This window comes from Anser brachyrhynchus, assembly GCF_964034855.1.
Source record: "Anser brachyrhynchus genome assembly, chromosome: 7".
Lineage (NCBI taxonomy): Eukaryota > Metazoa > Chordata > Aves > Anseriformes > Anatidae > Anser > Anser brachyrhynchus.
The window spans coordinates 20,289,030-20,310,914 of NC_137701.1; the positions used below are offsets into that span (position 1 = coordinate 20,289,030).

Below are 21,885 nucleotides of genomic sequence, written 5' to 3' on the forward strand. Positions count from 1 at the left end.
GGTTTTGAAATAGTTAACCAAGACAGGAATAGTCACGAGAACATTATTCCATTCAGAAGACATTTCATCATTCTCTGATGACCATTGAAACAGCTTCCTTCTTCATGATATGCCTTTGTAATCGGAGCGAATACTGCAATAAACTGCACCTCATTGGCAGTTTGATCAACTGTGTTTGCAGAAGTGCCCTAAATTTTCTTTTTGTCTCGGAAACACTTTCCTCTTTGTCTTCATTTGATTCATGAGTTCATATACTGCAGCATTGATTTCTTTTCCCCAAGAAGATTTTGAGTAGCCAATGTCCGCCTTGAAACTTTTTTTTTTTTAATAGGCTCAGATGACAAAATGTAAATGCTTCTTGCTCAGTGCAGACCATTTGCTTACTCACCATTGTTTCACCATCTTTCAAGGAAGCCTCTACAGACTGAATCTGTAAGATACTCTTCCTGGGTTATTGCATTTTGAGCTATGATGAAATCCCAAACTACTTCACCTTCCCAGACTTCTTGCTCAAATTCCAGAGCTCTTTATCTTGAATTCTTCTGATCTTGTTAATCATTGTTTCTGTGAACAGTTCTATTATTTCCTTCATATCACTTAACCTAGAATACAGTTCAGAGTCTTTCCTCACTGAAAAATAATCGACCCCGATAAATATTGTCCCTTCAACCAGCATGACTAACCAAAATAACCTGTATGTATAGAATGGGATTTTATTTTTTTTAAAGACATCTTTGATGCAATTAAATTTGTGTCCATGATCTGTATTTAGAATTCTTGCTTTCTCAAGCACAGGAGAATTCAAAACAGGAGAGTATTTTCCTGCTCCAGCCTCCTTTAGCCAGCACCCAATACAAAGGCCTCTCACTTCCCTGGGCAGTTAGAGCTGCTTTGGGCTTTGCTGTTTTGTTGTTCCTGTGCTCTGCCTTTGTTTTTCTTTGAACTGCCTCCTACATCCTGGCAGACTCCCTAAGCAGTACACAGAAAGGTCTTCACCCAGCGATCAGACTGCAGAGCAACCTTGCATTTACCTTTGTTTTGTGTAAAGAACATTTCCTTTGTATTCTCTTACAGCCCTGTGTATTGAAAGATGGTGCTTAAGCCTTGTATTATTTCAACCCAACCTACAAACCTTATGAAAAACTAACTGAGGAACACGTGGGAGAAAGATCAATGCTACTTTGTACTAGGTAAGACTTATGTATTCTCAAACTAAGAAACATGTGTCACTGTTAGCTTGAAACTATTGAAATTAAAATGTTATTTAAAGTATTTCCAAATGTATCTAAGACTGCTACAGGCAGGTCTTGGTGAAATGCCATTGTCCCAACAACATTTGAAAACAGAGAAGAAAGCCTCAAGAATTTCATCCCCACTTTGTGTTAGAAGAAATGAAGCATTAGAAAAAGTTTGGGAGACTGAATAACTGGTAGCTACCAGATGAAATGAAACGTCACTTTGGCTCTTCTAAAATGCATCACTAAAATTTTTGTTCCATTGGAAATTCACAGTTAGTTGAATTTGGAATGAAGAATTTCAAATTTTGGACTTTCCCACAGGGCAAGAATACAGAATACTGTTAAATTTCTTTTCCTTTTAATACTTCGTGTCAGTTATTGATTGATTCCAGGTACTCTGTTTCTTTCCTTTAGTGCTGTCTTAATTATTTTGTGTGATTTATGTATGTGCCAAGCAGGCGGTAGGTACTGGTGAGTAATCCAAGTTCTGTCTCTGGCTGCGCGCAGACAGATAGGCTGAAGCCGGTGGTTTTTTATTTGGACTACCAAGCAGGAGAGCTGGATGTACACAACAGTTGGACCTGGCGCTTAGGGACGCGGTTTAGTGTGTGACCTTGGCAGTAGGGTGATGGTTGGACCAGATGATCTTGGAGGTCTTTTCCAACCCTAATGATTCTATGATTAGTACTGCCCGAGGCTACCGACGACGGGCATCCATCCTTTCCAGAGCCCTCGGAAGCTGCTGCGGGGGGCAGGCGGGGGGACAGGCACACCTCCCCTCACCTCACCGCCCGGTACCGGCGGCAGGTGCCCGCGGAGCCCCGAGGGCCTTGGGAAGGGCTAACGTAGCACGGCTTTTAGAAGGAAGGGAGGAAAAACCCGGAATAGTTGGCATTCCCTTCGCTTCCGCCTCGCAGCGCCCGCCGCCCCAGCTGCCGGGACTCGCCCTCACGAGCCGGGGCCGCGGCAGCCCCGCGTGTGCCCGAGCAGCCCCGGCGGCACCCCGAGGCCGGCGCGGCGCGGTAGGGCCGGGCGCTGCCCTCAGGCCCGGGCGCGCCCCCCGTCCCCTCTCCCCCCCACACGCGCTGAGAGGAACGGGGGCGCGCCCGCCGCTCCCTCTCCTTTGTGTGAGAGCGCGCGGGCGGGCCCGGCACACAGCGCGGAGGAGGGCGCTGAGCGGCGGGAGAGGAGGCAGCGAGCGGGGGCCGGAAGGTGGAGTGAGGAGCCGGGAGCGCGGGGCGGCGGCGGCGGCCGGCGATGGCGTGGTGCGGGCGGCCGCTGGGCGGCCAGCGGCGCTGAGGGGAAGGAGCCGGCGGGACCCCCGCCCCCAGGTAGGCTGGCTCGGAAAGTTTGGGGCGAGGTGCCGGGGCGGGGGGAGCCGCGGCTCGGGGCCGAAACTCGCCGCTCCTTCCCTCCCTGCCTCCCTTCCGGGCTGCCCGCGGGCACCGGGGCCCCTCCGCCTCGCCTCGGCCCGGCCCGGGCCCGGCGGGGCGGCAGGAAGGGCCGGGCGGACAAGGCCCGGCCGCTGGCGGCCGTTGGCGGCCGTGAGGGCAGCCCGGCGCCGCCGCGTCCCCCCCCGGCGGGCAGCGGGGCGCACACAATGGGCTCCGGCCCTCGGCGGCCGCCGGGGGGGCTCCCGCCGCCCTCCCCGCCCCGCGGAGCGGCAAGTTTGGGATTCGTGTCACACGCGCTGCCAGGTCCCGAGTTAATTAAAACTCTGTGTGTCCCCGCAGATGGCTTTCAGGACACCGGGATCCGCGGAGCTGCCAGCCGGTGTGGCCGTTTGCGCGTTGTGATTTCTTGCGCGCGCAGCCCGGCTCGATGTGAGCGTGGAGGCTCGCTGGGTGGCCGCCTTCCAGATCTTCCGTAGGAGCCACGCTGCCTGGTGTTGGAAGCTTTGTGCCCCTGAGGTTTCCTTCCCGTTCTCGAGGAGTCAAGGGAGGTCTGTCTCTGACAATGATGAAAACTGAGGGCAAAGGGGAAAGGACTTTAAGAAGTGCTTCTCCACACCGCAATGCCTATAAATCTGACTTCCATGCTATCAAATGCTCTTTTGATGGAGTAAACAATCCTGAAAACACTTCCAACAAAACAGGCTTGCAGCAGAAGCTGAGCGCCTCTTCCAATGGCGGGGGAAATGACCCACACAGTCGAGGGAGGGCTGCCACTTATGGCAATAGGGTTCACAAGATCAAAAATATGTTTCTGCAAATGGGAGGCTCCGCTTCCACACCCTCTTGTGAAAGCAGTCCACCTGCTGAGACCAAATTAATCAGCCGGACCACAGCAGCTGAATATGGACCTTCTCCAGGTAGCCCATCTTTCCTCATTGTCCAAAAAAATAATCTCCACAATACAAGTACCAGCCCCAACAGCAGTCCTGTGGATTCATTGTCTGTGCCTTCTACTGCCGACAAGGTCACCCGTAGCAATGACGAGGCAGACTTGGACAAAGTTGCCTTGGCAGAAAAGTTTTCGGAGACGAGGAAGCTATTTGAGAGAAATATAAAACAGCGAAGCTCAGTGGACAGATATTCTCCCAGCAAATGTGAAAAAAATGAAGATAAGAGGAGACATGGCTCTGCTTCTGACTGCAGCAGCGTGGGGGACCACTTCAGTTTTAATACCGAAGTCAGTCCTCCAGCTGCGCTGGAGAAAGTCGAAAATCAAGGTAATGAGTTGAGGCAGCAACATCCCAATAATGCTTCCAAATCCTCCTTCCTGAATGCAGGACCCATTTCCAGGAGGCTGGAAAGCTTCCTGGGTGACAGTGATACTGAAGAATCCAAAGAAATTTCCAAAAATGATAGTCCGAATCAGGACCATTTGAGAGAACCCTGCGGTTTGGATTCATCTGCTGCTGTTGAAAAATGTCCAGAGAAGACTGCGTCCACCCAAGTGCCTGTGACCGTCCGAGATGAGCCGAGTGAGGTACTTGAAAAAGATAAGAAAGAGCAACTGGTGCTTGAGAGAAGCCTGCAGGATATGAGCAGTGTACCTGGTCAGGAGGCAAAGTGGAGAACAGAGACTGTTTTCTCATGGGTTTCCCCCACGGAGGGGACTTGTGTGGAGCTGGCTGTGCAAGATGAAACCTCAGGGCATGAAAAAGAAGGTTTGGAGAAAGATCATGTTGTTTATGAGGATCAGCTGCTCAAATACCAAGCACAGGAAGGGAAAAGGAGTGACTATTCCTTGGAGGTAGTAGAAGAGTTTGCAGAAAGCAGTGAGACCAATCAGGAAGAAGTGAGAGATGGGATGTCTGGGAAGGATGGTCCAGTTACACAAGGTCAGGGTGTTCTAGAGCGGGAAGGGGATCCTGAAGAAGATGAGGAACAAGCAGTGGAAAAGCAGAGGGAGAACTTCAGCGCTTTTGGAATAGAAAATGCAGCTTTTGATGATGATAGGGGCACAGAGCCAGAAAACCAAGGGCCTGAAGGCAAAGAAATTTTGGAGGGAGAGGAGGAGTATATGTACGACAGTGAATATGAGGAATTTCCTGGACTTTCTGAAGAGGAAGATCCTGAGCCAGACCGAAAAGTCAAGTTCTCAACAGCTCCTATTAAGGTAAGTTTTTTGTTTGTTTTGTTTTTTGTTTTTCATTGTTTTGCAATCAAAAATAGATAGGAATTACATTTTTGAAGTGTTTCTATTTTTGTGTGTGTGTGTTTCTTTTCCCCGAAGTTCTAACAGCACCTTAGAAAGTGTGACTTTATGGCTTTTACTTAGAATTGCTTGGTTTTCTGAACAAGAGAAAAGTTGAAGTTAGTCACGAGTGACTTCTAAATCCCAGAACCTTAATTAATAGTATAGTAAGATGTGTGAGATTTCACTTGCTTACTGGGCAATTTTAGGAATGCTAACTTTTAGGAACAGATACAGACACATGACCCTTAATAGTTGCTTTCATTTGTCCACAGTTGTGGCATTGCATTAGGAAAGACTTCGTCAGTATTACTTTGTGTGCAGAAGTTTTTCTTAAAAAAAATAAACCTTCAGATTCAATTTCAGGTATTTTCAGACTTAATTGTGAGAAAATATCAAATGTCTGGTTCCTGTTATTTAAGATTATAGAATTTTCTGTAATATATATTATATAATATATATAAGTAATACGTTATAACATGATGTTTATATTGGTGTGGTGAATATTCTGTAAGAATATTACTGTTATGAGTATTTTGGGGTTACAGAGTTGTGGAAATAGGATATACAAGGCAGATTTAATAATGAGAAGTAGTGTAAGGTACACTGCTAACAAACTGAAAAGGTTTAGGGATCTGTTCTTCAGTCACCCAAAATATCCCCAGAATGAACAAAGTCATTCCGCAGCACAAACCCCGTTTACCTGTAGTCTTGTTGCAGGCTGCAGTTATTCTAATCCCACCTAAAGTTTGGGAGTACTGGGAGAAGAGGAACAAGATGGAATTGGAAACTGTCCAGGCTTTCTCAAGCACACTCTTTTTCTTCTACTGTTACATGAATGAAAAATATAATCTACAATAAAACAGTGTGGTTTTTTTTATGCTGTCATCTTTAATAAAGCTTTTTTTTTTTTTTAAACTTTGTACTGATCAGAGTGATGTAAGAACTCTGCTGACTCCTCTAGTTCCTGCAGCAGAGAGCTGTAATTTCCCAGTGTGATGAAGGCACACCAGTGCTGTACCCCAGGAAATGTTTTGGGTGTGGCAAAGTATGAGTTTTGTTTCATGCGTTTGTTTTTATAGTTCTTCCATAGACAGGATGGCTTTATATGGCTTTCTTGTAGTTGATGCTGTCTCAGTGGTGAGCTGGAGCATGGAAGGGGGAGTGCCACTACTGGAAGCTGCATAATGAGTGCAGCAAGGGCTGCGAGAGAGCCCAAGGGGCATCAGTCCATTTTCCCCATGCATTTGTGCGCCTCCGTGTCACAACAAAGTGGAAGAGTGCAGTGTTGGTCTGCTGTAAATGTGCGTTAGTTCCCTGCTGGCTGGTTTTCTGCTGTAGGCAGGGTTTATCTTTGCTGAAATCCACCTAGAAGCAGTGGCTGTAACAGTCTTTTCCTGCATTCTTGGTTACGGCCATGACAGATCTAGTTCAAAGCATTAATAGTGCCAACCGTGATGGGAATTCTCATGTGGACAAAGCTCAGGTTTTGGTAACTAGCGCTATTCAATTGCAGCTGCTCCTCTGAAAGCCACCAGAACCAACCTCTACCAGATAATCAATTACACAATGAAGAGATGAACTCAGTAGCAACTGTTAGTGTACTTTTTTTCCATGAAAATAACATTGTTATTACCATGATGCCTGACTTTTGGATTGGCAGAATAAGCTGTCCATAATAGCAATGCGGCCAGTGAACTTTCTTCCTCCAGTTCTTTTTTTTTTTTTTAAGCACATTCTGGAAGGTAAAAAATCCTGAGTGGTAACAGAAAGTTACCCCACCACAGCTTAGAGTGCTGGTGTAGTGAGAAGTGTCTCCAACTAACTTACTTGTCTAAATAAAGCTGAGAGAAGTATGGCTGCTGTTTAGCAGGAGTCTGATGTGGAAAATTCAAACCATTCAGAAGGTGTTTGGGTAAGAAAAAACACATTTTCAGGTCACTGAGACTTGGCAGTGATGGAGCTCTGACCATTGCACTTGATGCGCTCAAAGGGAAGGTTAGAACTGTGCGTAGGTGGTGGATACAACTTAAACACTGTTTTTAGGGTGCCTGTGTATATGCTACAATAGCAAAGAGAACTTGATTAATATCTCTGTTTAGAAGTTTCTGGTCACTTGTAAGATTGGCAAGGCTTTTGTGTAAAAGAAAGACTGGAGCTCCCAAGGGATGCAGAATGAAGCTAACGCCGTTAACACTGTGTCTGACCCATGCTGGAGGTCTGTGACTGTTGACATCAGTAGCAGGGCATAAGGACATAAATCAAACTGGTAATTTCAGGAAAGATGGAACATAATTATGTAAATACTACGTTATTTGGAGTTGCTCTGTGCCTGTGAAAGTAGGCATAGATGAGGCTTTTTAAAAACAAAGGTTTCAGTTCTGTAGAAGCTGATGATAAATGCCTGGGAAGATTTCTTACATGCCATGTGTGACCTGACTGCTGCTGTTTGATCTCTGCAGGCCTTAAGGAGCGTTGTTTGTTTTTCCTGCCGTAGTGAAGAGAGTGATCCTGTACAGTTATTAGCAGAACTTCACTGGCAGATTGGGTTTGTGTTATGGTACACGGGCTATTTTTAGTCTCTTGTTGCCACATAAGAAGCCAATAAGGAATGTAAAGTACACTCAGCTGTCCAAGGTATCTGCAAGGGAACTGAATTTGTCTTCATCCTAAAGTTTTCTCAGTAAACTGTGTAAGCAATCAGCATTATGAACAGTGCAAATAATGTCAGGTAACTGTGCTGTTGTGCCTTACATTTCACTATGCTTTTGTAATGTAGAGATTAAACCCGCTTTCAGTTATTTGATCACCTTGAAAGGCTTTAATTAGCATAGGTGTAATGACAGAGTGCTGTTTGACACTTGTAATTCTGAAACTTTCTGTCGGTAAAACAAATGCCTGTTTCCAAATTGACTTCTTGAGGTGTCTTTACCTCTGACTGTGTTAAACTTTGTCCACAAAACCTTCAATAGCCCTGCGACTAAGCTCTGTAATGATTTATGATCCTTAGAAATTGTATAGCTCAGGTAAACTGAAAAGGTAATGCAGCTACTATTCGCTTCTGTAGGTCTGTTTGATTTGCAGTGTTGCCCAGCTTATGTTGTATGGGAGTGTCTGTCCCCAGCTCTGTGAGTAAATGAAGAATGAAGATTAAGTGAAGAACACGGCTTAAAATAAATCAAAAAATAAAAATAGCAACAAAAAGCTTCAAAAAGGCTTTATTTTGATACTTGTCACAGTTGAGAAAAAGTTTAAACTTTTTTCTTAACTAAAGAAATGTAGTTTCATATCTTGTATGTTGTTCTAAGCAACCAAGTATCAGCTGCTTTTGAGAGAATTTGCAAACCCTTCATAATGCCATTTATTCCGCACAGCAATTAGGGCTGTTTTAGGTACAGCTGGGATACAAATAGTAGTAATCTTGTTCAGGCTGGCATACTGTTCAGTCTTTTTAGTACAGGACTACTCACGGTGGAAGTTCATGAAACACTAAATTTAGATAAACTTGAATTAGATTTTGTGTATAACAGCATATCTATAAATGTGCTTTTAGGAGATGCATGTTTTTTTCTAGGTTAATGTGTATTCTCCTGAACACAGCTTTAACAAAATGTTTCAGAGTAGTGCTTCAGTTTCATACACCCTCTTTTTTTCTGTAACTGTAACTTCTACACTCCTGGATTTTATACACAGAAAGGGAATCAAAGTACACTAGCTGGTGGAAGACTCCCAGACCCTCGAGTGTCTTCAATAAATAGAGAATGATTGATGACTGCATAAATGGTCAACTGTCAACCATTGGTGAAGCACTTCAGTAAAATACTTCTGTAGCAGTAAGAGACAAATGTGTGACATAGATGTAGGCTGATTCAGGAAAATAGAAATTTGGTTTGAGAGTAGACAAACAGAATTGCTTTGCACATGGCAGTCATCTTTTTGCTGTTGTTGTTTTGTCTGACACAAGTAGGGTAAGTTTGTTTCCATTGGGTTTTGTTTGAGATCTTTTGCAATGACAATTTGTTTTTAACTCACAGATTTTAGGTGTTTTGAAACTCTGTTTATCACTTGTGTCAACAATCCAATATTTGTACCTTAACATTGTAACAGTCTTGTCCCTACAACTTTTCTTCATACTTTTATCTTGAACTTATTATACTCTCCACGGTATTTTTCAATTAATTTCACCAAAAAAAAAGTTTTTGAACATAGTTTGGTTGTATTTTGCCTGCATCTGAGATTATGGCAGTTCCTGCTGGCTGACTTAACAGTGTAGGACGCTAAAAATCATGGATATTAACTAGATATTAACTAGAGGAAGAAGGTGCATGTAGGCAGAAGAAACCCTGAGGAGGTGGTGACACAGGAGGAGTAACAGAGGAGGTGAGATTATTATGGAGAGTGCAGGCAGAGATAAGCAGATGTGTAGAATACAAGTTCATTAGCTCAACAGTTAAGCTGCTGAAAGATTCAGCATCTTTTTGATGATGGCTGCTGTTAGCACCTGCGGATACTCAACCTAGGCTGATATGAAAGCATGAACAGGCAATAGCTGAAACTTGTAGTTTGCATTTTGAGAGTTGGAAAAAACGAATGATCCCTTTTGTATTCTATATACAACAATGGATTATTTGGGCATTTCAAGTGCCTTTGGAAGAGAGGCCAGCGCCAGGGATGGGACAGTACAGCAGAAACCTAAGAATGGAAAGTAAGAAAAAGATATGGAGGGTGATGTGAAAGTTATTGGTTTGGTAAGCGTCTGTCAGTGGACTCATGGGATTACTCATTAAGTTTGTCACGGTTTTTGACATGCTGGTGCTGTTCAGAAACCTTCAATATTTGTGTTCTTAAGTCATCCTCTCAGCAATTCAATACTATGTAACCAATTGTATAAAACAATTGGTAGGTTTTGCTTTTACTTTTAGTGTTGATAGCAGGGAACAAAGTCATTCTGGTTAACCTTTTGGTTAAGAGACTTATTTTGTAAATACTGATCTATTGTTAGTTTTAATTGACATTCTGCTTTCGATATTGTTAGAATTCTGTTTGCTAAAAGAGTTTGAAATGTATGTTACTGTTGTCTCAGATAAATTGAGTTAGGTTTTGACTGTGAAATTGTACTGAGGATCAGGAGCAAGGTTGTCCTTATGCCTTTATGTAAACTAACCTGGTTTTTGTGCGTGTTTGCTGGTTTTTGATAAAGTTGAGCAGAGCTACACAATCAAACCCATAAGAATGCACAGCCTGCCAGTCCGCCTCTTTGGTAACAGCAAATGCTACATCAAATGTAATGATGTATAATGTCCACCTGTTCAACACTTACCAACCATTCTGAATCAATTAGGAAGAAAAGTGTAAATACTGAACAAACAATAAAAAGAAAACAGTTGGACAGGGTATTTCTGCTTGCTGATTTAAAGCATCTGATTGCATGAATTGATTTAAATCAGATATAGTCACTTTTCACTTAAAATACAACAAGTTATAGTAATAAAAATACCAACTTTGTAGCTTTCAGAAACAAGAGAGAATAACATAGTGGTAATGTGATGTCTGCTTTAACTGAAGAGGGAGATTGTAAGAGTAAACTGTAGAGTGTACATTATACTTCAGTGCTACTGTTTCAAATGATTATTCATGTTTGCCTGAGTACTTAACATCTTGCCAGGCTTCGCAGAGGTGATCCATTTGAAACACTGAAACTGTTCATTATGAGGTAACTTTCTCTGAACCATAGCTTGAATCTTGAATGTATGGCTTTACTGAGTGTCAGTAAGCTGGAATGTTCAAAGTAAGAATTGTATTTCAGAAGAAATAAGAACCAAGTGGGGGAGCCATTGCTTGGCATGGTCTCTAGGTACAGGTGTCAGTAACACTTTAGTGCCTCTCTCTCAGCTCTTAAGTGTTACTTTAACTGCTTTTGTAGATGCTACATGCTATGCTTTTCAGCAAGTATTACAATATCATAGTAGAATTTAAAAGCGATGTTGAAATCGCTTCCATTCTAATTAGTTGGGAAACCTTTTAGGCAGTTGTTGTTTTCTTACTTTTTAATTGCCTTTGTAACATTTTCCTTTTGCTCATGCACAAAATCTACGTAGTAGAAACGAATACAGGAGTGACAGCCTTTGGGCTGTGTTTTATGACTCGATAACAGTTTTGTGCAAGCAAAACTTACCTGAAGGGTTTTCCTTCTAAAAATAATTACAATTCTGCTAAAACTAGCATAGTTTTTAAGAAGAGGTTTTTAAGTGCTGCTAAGACTTTGAGTTAAGTGAGGTTATCGTTGGTTTTCTGTGATAATACTCTTTTGTGTGGTAGAACCAAGGTGATACATTGGAGATTTTTAGTTCTGTATGATAACAGTAGCTGAATGGCAGTATCTTTTAGACAGAGATTAACTGAATTTTGCATTCCAAAAGTGATTCATTCTCCTAGTATAATGAATGCAGTTTGTTCTGTCTCCAACTAAACATATTTGCTCTTCAAGGACTAAGTATATATTTGAAAATTTCCAGGTATTTATCTTAGAAGTTTAATTAAAATAGTTCTTAAACATTCAGCAGTCTGTGAGAACTTACTTCATAATAACTTCAAATTATTTTTATTCATTCTGAAGAAAAGAGGACTAGAGGGTAAAAAGAAATTATTTTTTTCATCATTTATTAGCTTGACTGGATCCAGAAGGTATTGATGTTAGGCTAACCTTCTGGCTTGTAAAACTCACTTGTTTTCTACTGTGTTGAGACAGTAACTTGTGTTTACTAAAGCACCTCTTTTAAAAATATCACTTGAGTGCAATACCAGCTGGCCCTGCTTGAGCAGGGAGGTTGGGCAAGTTGACCTTCAGTCCCTTCTGTGAGTCCTCAAAAAACGCATCCTGCAGGTAGCTGACAGTAAGTAGGTGGTGGTGCTGCTGACTGAACTGGGTTAAATCCTCACAACAGTCTGGCGCGCTGGGTGTCATAAAAGAGTAGCTTACCCAAGCTGCAGTTATCTTTACTGCTTTAACTTGTAATGTTCTAAAAGGTAAATGGGAACTGTTTGGTTAACTTCTGTTAAAATATTTATGGGGTTTTATATAATTGCCATATTTTATTCTTTAGTAATAATGGTTAATATCAGCTTGGTCAGGTAGCCTAATGTCAGAGTCCTCAGTGCTGCTTGTTGTTTTTGAAAGCTAACTTATTTTTTTTAGTCTCTGGAATTTCAATGCTATTTGAAGATTGATTAGAAGTTAAAATGTTTCTATAGTCCAACAGTACTAAGGAAGGTAAATACAAGCTCTCTATTCTTATGTAAAAGTACTTCTTTTCAGTATTTTTTTTTACATGATTAACATACTAGTGACCTGGAGTAAATACGACAGTTCCCATCATCCTGCCTTTTAGAAGAGAGAATATTTAGAAGAAATACCATGTTTTTTGTCTTTTGTTTTTTCCTCTTGCACACTAACAATTTTACTATCTCTAGTTAGCAATGCCTTCTAAATAGTAAGATTAGCATTTCTTTTGTTCTTAATGTGTTTGATTTAGTGACTAAACCCTGCCAGACACAGTGCAGGGATGAACTGTTTGGCTTTCTCATCAGTCTCCTAAACTGTGCAACTTGTAATTTATGTTATTTATTATCCACTGTGTCTAATATTACTTTTGCTGCTTGGCAGGAAAAAAAAAAAACCTCACTGAACTGTTCTGTGTTTTTTACATTAGTATCAGGAATTTTACTGTTTCTGTCTAATAAAAGATGAATACTATGTTATGATTCCACATGTGCACAACAAGAACTTCAGCCTTTTGCCCTTGACCATAGGTTTTGTAGTGTGCTCTTTCTTTTTGTTGCTGCAGTGTTTGGCTTCTGGTTGTATATCATCAGTGTTGTTTTTCCTCTATTCTTTGTAAATTTATGTTCTTCCTCAAAATTATTTTTCCCGAGTCAGGCTTTTTATTACTATTTTGAAACAGCTCTATCTTCTCTTAATTGTGGGATTGTGATTTTTAGAATGTTACCTAGGTGTCCTTGCACACTTTCCATCTGTCATTTTAAGAGAAGAGTATGAATTCTTTCTTCTAATGATTTAGTCTTGATTTAGGAAAGGTTTTTCCTCAAGGAGCTAGTGTGTGTAAATGTTAGTAGTCTTCATTTGCATATGCATGTTTGTGCTGCTATTACGTTATGTATAACAATTATAAACATTGCTTGAACCTAATTTTAAATTCTATGATCCATTCCTGTCAGGTGATAAATTCTTATGAGCAATTAATTTTGCATCAAGATGGGCAAATTCCATGAGACTTCCAAGTATAAGGAGGGAATATGATTTTCTTTTCCCCTAATGTATGGATTTGAATATAATTAACTAACATGTTGATAAGTAGAATTAAGCATATTACATGTAGCTCATTCTTCCTTTCTAGATTTCTGTTTTAATACTCATTATACGTGTTATTTGTTTATCTATTTTTTAAAGAATTCAGAAATTCAGCTGGAGTGCTTACTAAAAATAGTAACATGTAACAAGGCATTTCCTTTTCCTGGGAAACCACAGGATTCCCTGCAAAATCGGAAAACTACATCTGGTTGAGGCACTGTAATTGGCAGATGGTATGGGGGGAAGGGAGAAGAGAAGGATTTGGGAAAATGGCGTTCTAAAAAAGTCATACTATATCAAAGGAGAGATGATGATTCCTTTGATTTCTATAAAATACTCGGTGTATTTACAATATAAAAAGTGCTTAAGTAATTGTTTTGAAACTTCTAAAAAGTTACTTCTGTGCAAGCTGGGAACTGTCTTACAGCAGCAGTACTTACTAAATCAGTGACTGTCTTAGAAAATGGAATCTTTAAAAATACCACTTGAATTTCCTTAAATTAATTTAAGCAATTTTCTTTTGATTATATCATGTTTGGAGGAGAGTGGGAGAACTCTAAAATATTTTTTGTTACCTTTCTTAGGTTTTCAGTACTTACTCAAATGAAGATTACGATAGACGTAATGAAGAAGTTGACCCTGTAGCAGCCTCAGCTGAGTACGAACTTGAGAAAAGAGTGGAAAAAATGGAAGTGTTTCCTGTGGAAATCGAAAAAGGTGTGAACCAAACCTTGAATATTTGCCTGTAAAAGATACTATGGGCACAAAATATAAAGCATTATTTTATAAACTGTACTTCTGCTCAATTTGGGTCCTGAATTTTTGAATGTATGTTGCAGCTTTCATTTATGGCTAGTTCTGCTGAACATAGTGAACTTTAAATGGACAGGCCTCCACTAAGTGCAAAGTGTAATAATTAAAGTTATGAAGGATGCATTAATGAGTGGCAGATCTGCACCAGAATATATGCAATTCATAAATACTTGAACTCTTTTCAAATACCATGAAACTTGAATCTAGTAGGCAGTCATAACTACAGAACAAAAAGACTTTCAGTAGTATCTAGATTTAAAAAAAAAAAGGTTGTTTGTTTTTAATATGTGAATTTTTGTATCCTTTGTGTGGAAGTACTTGGAATACTTAGAAACCCCTCACTTCTGGTAAGTGGTACATGTCATATTATGTGGCTAATGTTAGATTTTTGAATCCTTTAGGTGACAGCGGTCTGGGTATCAGTATTATTGGAATGGGAGTTGGTGCTGATCAGGGACTAGAAAAACTGGGCATTTTTGTAAAAACAATAACAGATGGTGGAGCTGCTCAGAGAGATGGACGGTGAGTTTTCCACTGAATTGATTATGCTTTCTGCAAATTTCTAAGTGATCCCAATCATTTTCATTTTATATGGCAAATACTGTGAATAAAACTATAAAAACTAAATTCAACTGAATACATATTACGTTTCTGCTTTATATTAAATTTTTAAATTTCTGTTTTTTGACTTAACATAGAATATTGTTGGAAGATAAGCTTAAGTCTTCTTACAGCATATATGAGAAAAGCTTAGAATATGTCCATGTGTAAAAGTGCCACAAAATCAGATTGACAACCCAGGATACCAGTCAGTGTGTGAATAGTATAAAATAGCAAGACAAACACTGTACGTAGTTTTTAATTGGTGATCTGCATAGTAATCGAGAATTCAGAGGTTGTTTTTTAAGCAGTGGATTCCTTGGGATTCAGACTTTCTCGTTGTAAGTACTAGGGACTTTTAAATGATATTTATCATATAAAATAATTTGTCAAGCCCAAATATTTGTGTTAACTGATAGCTAAACGTTTGTTTATTTTTACAGAATTCAAGTAAATGATCAGATTGTTGAGGTTGATGGCATAAGTCTAGTTGGAGTTACTCAGTTCTTTGCAGCTACTGTACTAAAAAACACCAAAGGCACAGTGAGGTATGTATGTTTTCTATCAGATAATACCTTCTTTCTAGTTATAATTTTTCATTAATGAAGAATACAAAACTATAATTTGAAAGTTCTACAAAAAAAGTTGAACTATAATGTGAAAGTTTTACAAAAAAGTTGTTGAAGGCAGCAGTATGGCAAATTAATCTCTTACACGTATCTTAAGGTTTTTGCTGCAAGGTAACTAGTTTTTCTTCTATAGGTTTCTGATTGGCAGAGAAAAGCCAGGGACTCAGAGTGAAGTAGCCCGCCTCATTAGTGAGACTTTAGAGCAGGAGAGATGTCTGTATGAGCAGCACTATGTTCATGATGATACAGAGCAGGTAAGACATATGTATGTACATATTTTTAAGAGTATATGATTAGTGCTATGTGCAATAACTTCTGCAAATGGGATACATGATTTTTTTTTTTAATCAAATTGAAGCAAAAAGAATAAAACAGGCAAATTGCTTAAAAGAGAAGATAAAAACATCATACATTAGTGTTATCAGTATATACATTGGTTTTATATGTTATACATATGTGTAAGTATATGGTTACCAATATGTGCTGTTTCCAACGTATCAATAATCCAAAAGATATTTTTAAGTATGAGCTGTGACTGGTGTTGTCCGTGGCCTACTTAACTCTGTTTTGTGGAATTTTGATGAAAATGTTTGCAAGTCACCTTTAAAGCTTATCACTGATAGAAGAAACTAAAAAGGAATAGTAGCTAGTTGACAAGTTCTGCAGTTGTGTTCCTTGGTTGTGTGCTTTCTATATTGTTGCTGCAACCATAATGCAAAGTATGTGTGCTACTGGATGTCATGATTTTTTTATTATTTTTTTTTAGGATGATGACTATGATGACGATGATGATACATATGAATCACATTTACATGAAAAATCTGTAGAAGTTTTTGATCTTCCTGAAAATGAAGATATCAGTTTACCGCTGGATATGGATTCAGCACAGTCTCTTCTTAAATTTAAAGAGGTATATTAGTAGCAGTTTGTTAAATAGTCTTTGTTGTGCACTAGGGAGCATTTAAACATTGTATAATTTTGTGAAACCTTCATGTCCCCTTCATTGTGGTTTTGTGTTTGTTTTCCTACTAAACACCAATAAGTATCTCTTGTAAATATCCTTCGAAATGTAGGTCTTCTGTAACTTTCTGATCCCAGCTTCCCTATACATACATATATTAAATGATCCTTTGATTTAAATTAAACAACAAAAACCTCTACCACCACCCCCCCCCCCAAAAAAAAAAAAAAAAAAAAACCTCTTGTAACAGGAGTTAGATCCCAAGACCACCTCACTCCTTGTTGTGGTGTCTGAACATAGCATTAAATAGATACGATGTTTTTCTTTGAGCCATTGGATTTTGCATTTTGGAGTCCCAACTTGACACAATTGGAAAATCAGTTTCCCTTTTCCCTGTGTTTATAAAGGAGCATATTTGTCTTATTCAGGGCTGTGGAGTTTAGTCTGGGATTTAACTGGTGCATTGTTTGGCATGTAGGGGCCTGTGGTTTTTTGGTAGGTTTAAGTCCCTGTCATTTTCACTCTGGAGGAGAAAAATATACTGCAAAGAAACTGTTTAGTCTTAGCTTGGAACTTTCAGATGCTATTTGTGCGTACTTATTTTTATAAACAATCAATATTTGCAGACCTCCTTAAGTTTGCTCTCTTGGTAATATTGATGATGATGTTGAGGAATTTGAAATTTCAGACTATCGATCACTAGAGAACATCTACATTTTCTTGGATGGATTGCATAGCAATAGGGTATGGCATCTTTAAAAGTGACATATTTACTTGGGATACAATTAGATTCCCAGCTAGAACCATTATCGCACTGTTACTAACATAATCTAAATAAAGGATATTAAGTCATGGATTCATTTATTTTAATGTTTGTTCAGAGCACTATGCCTTACCAAAAAAAATAAAAACAAACAAAAAAACAGGGTTACAGATGGAAAGTAAAATACAAGAAATAGCTGTTATTTGTCAAAAAAAAAAAGTGCTTTTGCACTTGTATCCATGCTGATTTCTTGAGATATGTTAACAATAATCTTTACGTTTGGCTTAGATGTAGCCTTTATCCATCTATAATAATCCTGTGAAGATTTGTGTTGCGAAGTTCAAAGCTTGATTTTAAAACAAAGCCAATACATTTATTTGTAAGTGCTGATAAGTAACAAAATATTTAATACCTTTAGAGTTTTACTTGATTCTATATGTAAGTTGCCCTCATAAGTGCATTTCTGCCATTTCATTTTCCTGGCATGTTGAAACATTATTTTAACCTCCTCACTTTTCTTAATGTATAGAAAACAACTATTTTTAACTCTTGGTGATCATGTAGTTTAACTCATATTTATTTATTTAAAATAAAAGCTCATGATTGCTTCTCCTGTAATTGACAAATAATTAAGTTGACTTCATGCTACTATGAAAATGGTTTGAGGAAGAATGAGATCAGACAAATACTAAAAATTAACATTATGAGTGCAGTTTTGTGTGTACTCTTATGAATTTCTTTTTGTTTATTTCAGCTACAACTAAAACATGCAGTAACAGTAGCTGAAGTGAACCAATTGAAGGAGAAGGTAAGTTTTCAAATAATTTATTATTTAATTATTGATATTTTTAATTATTGTTACAATTTCTAACTGCTAATTTTACCTGGAGTAAGCTGAATGCAGAAGACAGCAATCTGTTTTAGGCCTTAGGGTGTAAGTACTCTGTGTTAAGCGAGACAAGCATTTCTGAGCTGAAGAGCTATACTTAAATGAGGGGAAGAGAGAAAAAAAAGTGCCATTATAAAATGAACGCTTCAGTATTATGGCTTAAAGTAAAACTGCATTAAGCTGAGTGCAATATGAAACAAGTTCCCAAACAAATACAAGAACATTTTTAGTGGAGAGAACTTACCTGGGTATAGGTTTGGCAGACAGTGCCTAACTTTGTTACCAGAAAGCTATTTCTATTACCTTCTTTCCCTCCCTCAAGTTTCTGACCAGCTTTGGGGAGAGAATTTCTTCCAGCTTTTTCTTCAGTGAGGATTAGTTCAACACTTCTGGCTTATCTGAGAAAGCATTTCTTGTTCATTTTGCCACCTTTTTCACTGATGGAGATCTGTGCATGGCCTTTTTCTAGAAATATTTGCTGTTGATGTTCAGCTGCTTTTATTCATTTCCCTTCCATGTTCCCTTGACAAGAAACATGTACCCATAAGACAAGTAACAGCATGTTGGGAGAGGGCAGCAGGAGACAGGGAAGGGATAATGCTTGAGACTGCAATAATTTTGGATAACAGTATCTATTGTGGTTTTTCCTGCACATTGCAAACATTTAGAGCTCCAGATATAAAGAGGCAAGGCAGCTATAACTTCTTTGTTTTCTTATGGTAGTTCTAATTTTGCTTTCTGACAGTGCTCTTTCTTGCAGTTTTATTGACGTTTGACCCACTGGATTGCTAAAACTGATAAAAATGTTGGTGTTAATACAACTTATTGCCTCATTTTTGTAATTCGAGAAATTCTTGGTCCTTTCAACATCTCTGTTCCATCAGCAGGTGATCTTAACTAGTTTCAAAAGCAGGGATTTCTTAAGTGTATGTAGTGTTCCCTAAGGAGGAGGCATGGACAAACTAGGCAGCGTCCTGCCTGCTCATTGCTCGAAGGCCCAGAGAACTTCACATAGGTTAACATAGCATGTTATAACGTGACTGCCGTTAGTCCGAAGGGGACCCATCTCTTTCCTTTGTTGAGGGAATGGTTATTTTTCTTGTTCATTAGCTTCAGGAAAGCAATCCGTGAGTATATCATAACTTGTTAGGAAGACCTTGTCTCCCTGTCTTACTAAAGTACCAGGAAAGACCTACTGTTCTCATTAGCTTTATTAAACAAGCTGTTGGTAACAAAGTAGTAGCACAGGGAACTTGTCTTTATACGCGCTAAAATTCTGTAACTTCATTTGCCTTTGAAGGTAGAAAATGAAAATGTCTGCAAGCTGAGATGTTTAGGTCTTTATGTCCAATATAATCTAAGAAATATATTTTCAAATACATAGAAGAGCATATTCACTGCTAAAAAGCATTTTGGGGGGAAAGTTATGATTCTCACCGTTGGGATTGCCATATTACAATTTTCTTGGGATTGCAATATTACAATTTCTTGTATTACAAATACAAGAAAACTGTGAGGTTCAGTACTAAAAGCCATAACAAAATTTAATTTCAATGCCTGCATTACTTCCAAAAACAGATTTTTAAAAAGCACTATTTATCATAATTCAAGTTAGCATACTTACAGAAATGGCATTTTGACGTGCGGAATCTCTGTTCGGAAGGAACTGTTCTGGAGAGTTTAGAGAATTTTGGATGCTTGCAGTTTTCTGCAGAACAATCCACCTATTAACGGTAAATGAATTTATTTTGTGTGCAGAGGACACCGCTACAAGGTAGAGGCTTCCTTAGCTAGCAGTCGGATAACCCTAGGTAGTCTAATCAGCATATTTTTTGTTGTTTGTTTGTGTTTATTGTTCTTTTGTTTGTTTGTTTTTTTAACAAACTGCTGTTCTTTTAAATTGTAAAGTTTCAACATGACTAGGGTGTTTTTAAACCAAAGAGACAAAACTTCCTGTAATATTTTAAAAAAGAACACAATGTTTAACTGTCACACTTGCTAAAGTTAACTAGAAGAAACACGTATGTGGAATCCAGTCTTCCTTTTAATTTTGTGCTCCTGTGCTTTGAGAGAGTTTAAGGAATCCTTTCATTCCAACTCCATATATTTCCATTACAGTGTCTTGGAAGCCTGTATCAGCAAATAGTAAAGAGGAGGAAAAAGCTATCTTAATCAGATAATCCTGCCTGTTTCTTTAGCAGAAAAAAATGCTATAATTTCTGTATATTTTCTTTATATGATTGGTGGCATCCCTGTGAACAGATTTACTTTCTTTGGCTTAAAAGCTGTTTATAAGTACACAGTCTAAGGCAAATTGAAAGGTTAGCAGTAAGCAAAGACTGGCTCACTACTGTGTCAAAATAGGTCTCTCCAGAGGTATTTAGAGATGGTGAGATATTCAACAAGTCAATGTAAGAGACAATAAAGATTTTATTCATTATTTCTCTTTTAAAAGGAAGCAATGCTAATAAGGAAGTAATAAAAGACCCGAGATTGAGTTCTAAAACATACTTGTATTAGCAAGGGTTGGAAGAGTTGATACAATTTCTTTAAAAGTTCGGTGTCTTGTTTTAATATTACTGATAAGTATGTAATTGTTTTTAGCTATTCTCTACTAAACATCCTTTTTATTTCATCGTTTAGTTAACATTAATTTCTTACATCTTAATCTTTTCAGTTAAAAATTGTTGAAGCAGAAAAAGCTGAATGGAAATTAAATCGAACCCAACTTCAGCAAAACCTAGAGGAAAACAAAGAGAAAATTAAAAAGTTAGAGACTTACTGGTTGGAAGCTCAGAGTTTATGCAAAACAGTGAATGAGCATCTTAAAGAAACTCAAGAACAATATGATGCCCTTGAAAAGAAATATAACAAGGCCAAGAAATTGCTCAAAGATTACCAACAGAAGTAAGTAACTATTTCTTGCTTGTGTATTTTGCACATTATGGGGGAAAAATTGACAACAATATGTAGAGTTGTGATTTGCTTAACACACTCTTTTTCATTTGACAGAGTTTAGGGAAGCAGTGGCCTGTACACGCTGAATTCTTCCATACCTTAAGTCAACTTCTGGAAAGGTTCTTCAGAAATTTTGCTGCTGCTTTAGATTTTAAACTTAGAAAAAAATATACTTTAATAACAAATTCTTAAAAGAACCTAGTTGAGAAACTGTAATGCATCTGTACTTTTGATAGGACTATGTTGAAATTTGACATGAAATTCTTGGCGGTACCTTTTACTGTTTGTGAAAACACTCTCATCTAGCTTTGACCAACCTTAATGTTACAGACAGGGTAGGCGTCAAAGGATATAAAATGATTTTTTGTTACTGTCCTGTGACCTAGTATTCGTGATTTTAGCAATTACCATGCTTGTGATTTTTTATTTTTTTAATAGCTTTAACAGTGTGAATTCTGATAGTATATTTCTCCTTGGACTTCTGTCTCACTATACTGAATTATGGGACATAAGTTGACTTGATTTTGTTTGCTGCTTAATTCTGTACAACAGTGTCTTCATTTGTTGAAAAGTTGAGACCATATGTGAGAGAGGAAACCAGGAAGAGCAAGGGATAGTCTCAGAACAAGACTTTGGGATACCACCCTAAAAATATATTTCTCTCTTCCCCAAGCAAGCTATTAAAACTGTATGTGCGTGGGTTTATGGTTAGTACTCCTTAATGAAGGCCTTTTTATTACTCAGTGTACTATCTGGTACTGTCCCTTTAAAAATATTCTGATAGATTTTGTGTGTTTAAATTATCAAAAAAAAAATATTACTAAGTCCAGCAAGTTGTTTAGGTAAGAGCCAGATACTTGTGATTCCATCTTAGCAAGGAGCTATGTTTTGTGGGGGCAGAAAACAGAATTCTGCAAAAAAACAGGAGTTTGGAATATCTGTCTAACTCCTCAAAATCGCATCATGATAGCAGTGTCTTCAATCCACTAACAGTTTTTTTTTTTAGGTAGAGATACTGTTTCTT

At 38.7% G+C, this 21,885-nt stretch overlaps 1 protein-coding gene across 6 annotated transcripts in view; it reads left to right on the forward strand.

Annotated features, from left to right (window-relative positions):
- LOC308198464 (neurabin-1-like) overlaps window positions 1-21,885 on the forward strand; it is a 52,180-nt gene that overhangs the window by 6,576 nt on the left and 23,719 nt on the right. The window contains exons 3-11 of one of the 6 annotated variants that reach the window (XM_080600863.1): window positions 1,075-1,190; window positions 2,972-4,802; window positions 13,833-13,965; window positions 14,463-14,583; window positions 15,105-15,209; window positions 15,424-15,544; window positions 16,057-16,200; window positions 17,769-17,822; window positions 20,581-20,810. In XM_080600863.1, coding sequence (XP_080456989.1) covers window positions 3,195-4,802; window positions 13,833-13,965; window positions 14,463-14,583; window positions 15,105-15,209; window positions 15,424-15,544; window positions 16,057-16,200; window positions 17,769-17,822; window positions 20,581-20,810 — 2,516 coding nt within the window. In that variant the 5' untranslated portion in view covers window positions 1,075-1,190; window positions 2,972-3,194. Of the gene's footprint in view, window positions 1-1,039; window positions 1,191-1,948; window positions 2,570-2,971; window positions 4,803-13,832; window positions 13,966-14,462; window positions 14,584-15,104; window positions 15,210-15,423; window positions 15,545-16,056; window positions 16,201-17,768; window positions 17,823-20,580; window positions 20,811-21,885 lie in introns of those variants that run through there. The other 5 variants (XM_080600864.1, XM_080600862.1, XM_080600865.1 and 2 more) reach the window with 5 other exon arrangements.